Here is an 8,583-nt window from a genome sequence, read left to right on the forward strand (position 1 = left end):
TCATTTCATTGGAACAATTCGGATAAGCTGATAGCCTAATGGTTGGGCTACCATCAATAATGATCTAAATAGGATATCTTATTTGGTGTAAACAGATTAAAATGAAAAGCCAAATAAATAAAACAATGATCAGCATGGTGCCTGTTTAGGGTTCGTGGAGCGTAGACATTCATCAGAATGTGACTCTTCTTAATGACCTATATTATAAGAGCGGCGTGCACCAATTCAGCGTTCATTAATCTCAGTACTTTAATGAAGCACTAGATGGCGACAACAGGCTGCTGTTTATATATAGTAGCCTCTCCAAGTTAAGCTAGTCACACTACCATTGAGGTAGTAGTACTACCCAGGGCCGGCTCTAGCCTTTTGGGGGCCCTAAGCAAGATTTGGGCGAAGAGAAAATGTTTCAGTTTTAAAGCACGTTTTCTGCAACTCTACACATTTAGCCATGGGGCGGAGATCATTTTTCAATTGTGTAAAAAAAATATGCAATTCTACTKATTTTGCCATGGGGCAGAGAGACATTTTCTAAAACATTTCATGCAATTCTACTAATTTTGCCATGGGGCAGAGGGAAAATGTAGCAGTCTTAAAGCTAAATTCCTGCAATGCTACACATTTTACCATGATTTATGCTATGTTAATGTTATCTGAGTAGGACTAACTAACAAAATCAATGGGGGCCCCCTGGAGGTCAGGGTCCATGTGTCACGAATACTACCGAAGGTGGCTCCCCTTCCTGTTCGGGTGGCGCTCGGCGGTCATCGTCGCCGGTCTACTAGCTGCCACCGATCCCTTTTTCCTTTTCGTTTATGTCTGTCTAATTGTTTTCACCTGTTCCTTGTTGGGGTTTTGGGATGGGTGCTATTTAGGTTCGTTTTGCCCGCTAGTGTTTGTGCGGGCTTATTGGTTGTTACGTGTGGTGATGTTTCGTGTCTGTTTTGTTTTTTTTGCTGTCCAGTGTTTGTAACAAGGTTTGGGGTTTGTTTAGCGCCAGTGTTTTGGGCATTCACTCATGTTTGGACCTGTTACGTTTTCGAAGGACATTAAAGCGTTTTCCCGTACATTTCGCTCTCTGCAGTTGACTCCTCATTCATTTCACTCACCCGTCGTTACACCAGGTGTACCCTGTGTGCCCGGTCGGCATTCGTCCATCATAACTACAAGTTTAGATAACTGGCTAGACTAATTTACCAATCTAAAAACTGTTAGCTGACATGGCTAATTGAGTGCATGAGAGCATCAGCTGTTCTGGATGACTGTGTGATCACTCTTTCCACAGCCGATGTGAGTAAGACCTTTAAACAGGTCAACATTCACAAGGCTGCTGGGCCAGACGGATTACGAGGACGTGTACTCCGAGCATGCGCTGACCAACTGGCAAGTGTCTTCACTGACATTTTCAACTTCTCCCTGTCTGAGTCTGTAATACCAACATGTTTCAAGCAGACCACCATAGTCCCTGTGCCCAAGAACACTAAGGTAACCTGCCTAAATGACTACACCTGAAGCCATGAAGTGCTTTGAAAGGCTGGTCATGACTCACATCAACACCATTATCCCAGAATCTCTAGACCCACTCCAATTTGCATACCGCCCCAACAGATCCACAGATGATGCCATCTCAATTGCACTCCACACTGCCCTTTCCCACCTGGACAAAAGGAACACCTATGTGAGAATGCTATTCATTGACTAATGCTCAGTGTTCAACACCATAGTGCCCTCAAAGCTCATCACCAAGCTAAGGACTCTGGGACTAAACACCTCCCTCTGCAACTGGATCCTGGACTTCCTGACGGGCTGCCCCCAGGTGGTCAGGGTAGGTAGCAACACATCCACCACGCTGATCTCACACGGGGGCCCCTCAGGGGTGCGTGCTCAGTCCCCTCCTGTACTACCTGTTCACTCATGACTGCACGGCCAGGCACATCTCCAACACCATCATTAAGTTTGTCGATGACACAACAGTGGTAAGCCTGATCACCAACAACAACGAGACAGCATGTAGGGAGGAGGTCAGAGACCTAGCCCTGAGGTGCCAGGACAACAACCTCTCCCTCAATGTGATCAAGACTAAGGAGATTATTGTGGACTACAGGAAAAGGAGGACTGAGCACGCCCCCATTCTCATCGACGGGGCTGAGGTGGAGCAGGTTGAGAGCTTCTAGTTCCTTGGTGTCCACATCACCAACAAACTAACATGGTCCAAGGACACCAAGACAGTCATGAAGAGAGCACAACAAAACCTATTCCCCCTTAGGAGACTGAAAAGATTTGGCATGGGTCCTCAGATCCTCAAAAGGTTCTACAGCTGCACCATTGAGAGCATCCTGACTGGTTGCATCACTGCCTGGTATGGCAACTGCTCGGCCTCCGACCGCAAGGCACTTCAGAGGGTAGTGTGTARGGCCCAATACATCATTTGGGCAAATCTTCCTGCCATCCAGGACCTCTATACCAGGCGGTGTCAGAGGAAGGCCCTAAAAATTGTCAAAGACTCCAGCCACCCTAGTCATAGACTGTTCTCTCTGCATCCGCACAGCAAGCGGAGCGCCAAGTCTAGGTCTAAGAGGCTTCTAAACAGCTTCTACCCTCAAGCCATAAGACTACTGAACATCTAATCAAATGGCTACCCAGACTATTTGCATTGCCCCCCCCCCCCCCCCCCTTTATGCTGCTGCTATTCTCTGTCATTTTCTATGCATAAGTCACTTTCTTAACTCTACCTACATGTATATATTACCTTAATTACTACGACTAATCGGTGCCCCCGCACATTGACTCTGTACCGGTACCCCTGTATATAGCCTCGTTACTTTTATTTCTTATTTTTGTAGGTATTTTTCTTAAAACTGCATTGTTGGTTAAGGGCTTGTAAATAAGCATTTCACTGTAAGGTCTACACCTGTTGTATTCGGCGCATGTGACAAATACAATTTGATTTGATTTGATTCGATGTAATCTGTTACTCCCCAACCCTGCCACTCAACTATCAGTTACTCTGTCCCAGCCACACCCCAGACAAAGACACACCCCCTAAAGTTGGGTCCATGTACAGACAAAAGAATACATGAGAAGATTGGAGCTGCAGCAGAGGAGAAGGCAACATGAGAATATAGCCATCGCACATCATACCACATCATACACATAGCTAGTATACATTACCAGAAACATCATCACCATCATCATTACTACTTTTATTATTTTATTCTCACTATTCAATAGAAAAGTTTAAAACTCCAGTTTTGTAATTCAGAACACTGTTCCCATGATGTCATACCTGTGGATTCTCCTGCTGGGCAGTTTGGTGATTGGAGCCAAGACACAAGGTAAGCACTTTTACATCCACTAATGTACTTTGGTAAGCACTTTTACAACTAGTTTTATGGTGCTTTATGTTTTTGTTTCTACTTGAGAGAAGTCGGTTAAAGGCCCAATGCAGCCGTTTTTATCTCAATATCAAATCATTTCTGGGTAACAATTAAGTACCTTACTGTGATTGTTTTCAATTAAAATGTTCAAAAATGGTTTCTTAGCAATGAGCAATTTCTCAAGCAAGAATTTAGCTAGGACTGTCTGAGAGTGGTCTGAGTGGGGAGGGGAAACTGAAAACTAGCTGTTATTGGCAGAGGTTTGGAACTCTCTTTATTAGTGGTCTATTAACTCATTTACTGCCTGGTGATGTCAACAGGCAGGCCAAAACGCCATCCCACCAAAACAGGCAGAGATTTCAGCCAATCTTTTAAAAAAGCTCTTAGGGGAGAGTGGGGTAAGTTGAGCCACCCTTGTTTCTAGGAAAACATACACAAAATGTATCATTTGACAAAATACTTAGAACGGGGTCCATATGGATAAAGTGGCAAGCAATTTACCTCCAAAAAACGATTTTCACCAAGTCAAATGAATTTATTGTGTTGGAGGTTTCATGATGCTTGTATCTAAAACAAAGTAGATCATTTTAAGATTCTTCTATACATCAGTTGGGGTCTATAAGCTTTAATATGAGGTCCTAAACCTAGCATGAAAATGCATCCTTGTAGCTATGTTGTCTAATATAGTCAAAATGTTTGCCTTTGGGGTAAGTTGAGCCAGTGGCCATGGGGTAAAATGAGGCAATGGATGAACCAATGACAAGTTGAGCAAATTAAAGTATTTTCTTCCCAGGCATAATGCAAGGCATTATCTCTGGGATATGAGGTGACAACAGGGCCTGGCCTATGTTAAAAGTGTTTTAAATTGTTTAGTGTTTGTTAGGTGTAATCCTGTGTTAAAATATGATAAAAATTATTAAGAGGCATAAAAGCTATTGTGATGGTGTTGAATTGTGTTTGGTTAATAAAGATAAACATGGTTTTAAAAAGGTAGTGGTAATATTGTATTCAGTACAGAAATATGTAGGTGGCTTAACTTACCCTGTCCCGCGGCTCAACAAGTTGTGCCAAGAGACCACTTTTTTTGGACAAGCTATGTTTTTAATACTGTAATGTTTACATGAATTCTGGCAGTGGTGGAAAAAGTACCCAAATATCATACTTGAGTAAAAGTATAGATACCTTTATTTGAAAGTTACTCAAGTAAAAGTGAAAGTCACCCAGTAAAATACTACTTGAGTAAAAGTCTAAAAGTATTTAGTTCTATATATACTTAAGTATCAAAAGTTTATTTAATTGCTAAGATATATTTAAGTATCAAAAGTAAAAGTATAAATCATTTCAAATTCCTTATATTTCTTGTTTTTAAAATATACGGATAGCCAGGGGAACACTCCAACAATCATATATCATTTACAAACTATGCATTTGTGTTTAGTGAGTCTGCCAGATCAGAGGCAGTAGGGATGACAATGTGTTCTCTTGCGTGAATTGGACCATTTTCCTGTCCTGCTAAGCATTCAACATGTAATGAGTACTTTTGGGTGTCAGGTAAAATATATGGACAAAAAGCACATTATTTTCTTTGGGAATGTAGTGAAGTTAAAGTAAAAGTTGTCAAAAATATAAATAGTAAATTATAGTACAGATATCCCCAAAAAACGACTTATGTACCACTTTAAAGTATTTTTACTTAAGTACTTTAGACCACTGAATTCTAATTATATGTTGATATCTTTGTTAGAAAGAATATTTCCCTTGACGGAGTGATGCTGAATGTAAAAGAGGGCTCAACTTTTTTATTTAACCTTTAGGCAAGTCAGTTAAGAACATATTCTTATTTGCAATGAAGGCCTAGGAACAGTGGGTCAACTGCCTTGTTCAGGGGCAGAACGACAGATTTTTACCTTGTCAGCTCGGGGATTTGATCTAGCAGCCTTTCGGTTACTGGCCCAACACTCTAACCACTAGCCTACCTGCCTACTCAAACTTACCCTACTTTCCCCTACACTAAAAGGGCATTATCATAATGTTCACAATTTCACAGTATTATTCCAACCTCATAGTGTGGAAATATACACTGAGTGTACAAAACATTAGGAACACCTGCTCATTCCATGACATAGACTGACCAGCTGAATACAGGTGAAAGCCATGATCCCTTATTGATGTCACTTCTTAAATCCATTTCAGCTAGTGTAGATGAAGGGGCAGAGACACGTTAAAGAAGGACTTTTAAGCCTTGAGACAATTGAGACATGGATTGTGTATGTTTGCCATTCAGAGGGTGAATGGCCAAGACAAAATATTTACGTGCCTTTGAAAGGGGGATGGTAATATGTGCTAGGCGCACCGGTTTGAGTGTGTCAAGAACTGCAACACTGCTGGGTTTTTCATGCTCAACAGTTTCCCGTGTGTATCAAGAATGGTCCACCACCCAAAGGACATCCAGCCAACTTGACACAACTGTGGGAAGCATTGGAGTCAACATGGGCTAGCATCCCTGGCGAACACTTTCGACACCTTATAGAGTCCGTGCCCTGAAAAATTGAGGCTGTTCTGAGGGCAAAAGGGMGTGCAACCCAATATTAGGAAGGTGTTCCTAAGGTTTTGTACACTCAGTGTATATAAAACACAGGAAAATCACATTTTGGAATTCACTGGATCTTTAAGTACAAACCTTTCACACCTGCTACTTCTAGTACATCATGTCTGTCTATCTGTACCTGAGGCTGAAAAGCAGAATTAAAAAAATATGTTTATAAACCCGCTCTGATTTATCATTATATTATGTAAAATGTTATTTACCAAGATATGATGCTGGTGTGTAGATGTGTTCTACTGTATATATATATATATATATATATATATATATATATATATATATATATATATATATATAGTCCTATAGGTTGTGGCCTACTGCATGTGTCTATTCTATAGCGTGTGGACACTGGTAGAAATGTGTTTAATAAAACATTTTGTGACAACTGCTGATGTAAAAAGGGCTTTATCAAACAGCACTTACACTAAAAGGGTATTATCATATTTTTCACAATTTCACAGGCAAATTTACATTCAATGATGAGACCGACCATTTCCAAATGACAGAGGCAAATGCAGCACATTGCAATGCTCGCAGTTCTACCTCCAGTTACTGCAGGTGGATTGAGCACCACGCTCAACAATGCCTGCCGAAGCTGATAAATAGCAAATTAACAAATACATTTAAAAAATTTAAACATTAAGACACAATCACTAAAAGTAACTCATCAAGGAGATTAAGTAAAACTCATATAGGCCTATGTTTATATTATTAAACCAAATTATTTTTATGGTTATGCTTGTTTCCCTGGACCTACTTTAATTGTGTAAATTTGAATATAGGAAATTACATATACTCAATAATATTGTGTCTAAATTGTTGCCTTTTTAAAGTAGATTCAACACATCATTTTTTACAGTGTACTGACAATGTGTCATCTAATGCACAATGTTTCCCGCCATTTGTTCATTTTGCTACATCCCATCCCCTTCTTTGATCATCAGCTGATTATCAGCTGTTGTCAAACACACATGGATCTGAAAATACTATTATTTTCCTCAATATTGTGCAGCGAATTCTACTAGATAAAAGGGTGAAATTAGTATGACATCTTGGCATTTAAAGCATACTACATTTTTAAAATGTCACATACTATAAAACTTTCAGTTTTTACATACCAAAAATGGCTTCTATTTAGAACGCAGGTATGGGTATTCCTACATAGACATGTCCTACATTCCTACATGTCTTCATGTAAAGACAGGAGCAGCAGTAACTATTCTAGATCAGTGGTTCCGTAGAATTTTCAACATCCGTAGTTCTGTGAACCACCTGGATTCTACTGTGAACCTCCAGATAATCCCCCATGCAGGACCGAGTTTGGGAATCCTTGTTCTACCTCACCTGAACATTACCTGTCAACCACCTCACGCATTGGCAAGGTTACCCACACAATTACTCATTAACTCTCACAGCTTACTGTACTGTATAGATTCCATACAAGCTCTAACAGTCTCATGTCAGAATTAGACGTTCATCCATGTTTCTCAAATGTCCAATTTTGAAGTTGTTCCAAACAAAGTGTTTAAGGTTAAGTTTAGGCATTAACTCATAATTCTTAAGTTTAGGCATTAACTCATAATTCTTAAGTTTAGGCATTAACTCATAATTCTTAAGGTTAGGCATTAACTCTGAATGGTTAAGTGTTAAGGTTTTGGGTAAGCTTAAAACCCCAAAATATAAAAAAATTACTTTCTGTCGCTGAATTCGAACATGCAACCTTTGGAGGCAGATGCAAAACTGAAACCTACTTGAAGGTAATAGAGCTCACTGTTGCGCCTATTGGCCGGTTTCCAAGTTGAATACTGACTTGCTTGAATCTGCGCTGCGTGTGTAAAATGGAGCCCATGTTGTGTATTCTCTTTAGGTTCCTATGGCAATGACAAGTTACAGTATATTACAGTCTGTTACAGTATATTATAGTATGTTACAGTATATTACAGTATATTACAGTCTGTTACTGAATGTCAGAGTCAGAACTGCCCATGTAGTTAAACTCCTTGAGTTGTAGTTTGCCTGCTTTTATTACAGCACTGTGTAGGGGAGGGTCTGCTCTCTCTCTCATTCTCTTGACTCTGTGTGTTTGTGTGGATGTGTGGGTTAACAGTGGGTTAACTGCCTTCTTCAGGGGCAGAACGACAGATTTTTACCTTGTCAGCTCGGAGATTCAATCTTGCAACCTTTCGGTTACTAGTCCAACGCACTAACCACTAGACTACCTGCCGCCTCAATATAGGAGGGAGGCTGTCTATTTAACACACACATGGAATATAGGGGGGAGGCTGTCTATTAACACACACACCACAATGGAATATAGGAGGGAGGCTGTCTATTAACATACACACACATGGAATATAGGAGGGAGGCTGTCTATTTAACTACACACACACACACACATACACATGGAATATAGGAGGGGGCTGTCTATTTAACATACACCACACATGGAATATAGGAGGGAGGCTGTCTATTTAACACACATGGAATATAGGAGGGAGGCTGTCTATTTAACACACCACACACACATGGAATATAGGAGGGGGCTGTCTATTTAACACACACACACTATGGAATATAGGAGGGGGCTGTCTATTTAACACACCA

The 8,583-nt window shown here is 40.4% G+C and overlaps 1 protein-coding gene across 1 annotated transcript in view; it reads left to right on the plus strand.

The window, feature by feature from the left end:
* Window positions 1-3,090: 3,090 nt before the first annotated feature.
* LOC111959788 (brain acid soluble protein 1-like) overlaps window positions 3,091-8,583 on the plus strand; it is a 25,205-nt gene continuing 19,712 nt past the window's right edge. Inside the window, exon 1 of the mRNA XM_070437632.1 lies at window positions 3,091-3,332. Coding sequence (XP_070293733.1) covers window positions 3,272-3,332 — 61 coding nt within the window. The 5' untranslated portion in view covers window positions 3,091-3,271. The remainder of the gene's footprint in view (window positions 3,333-8,583) is intronic.

The sequence above is a fragment of the Salvelinus sp. IW2-2015 genome, linkage group LG36 (assembly GCF_002910315.2).
Source record: "Salvelinus sp. IW2-2015 linkage group LG36, ASM291031v2, whole genome shotgun sequence".
NCBI classification, from domain to species: Eukaryota; Metazoa; Chordata; class Actinopteri; order Salmoniformes; family Salmonidae; genus Salvelinus; species Salvelinus sp. IW2-2015.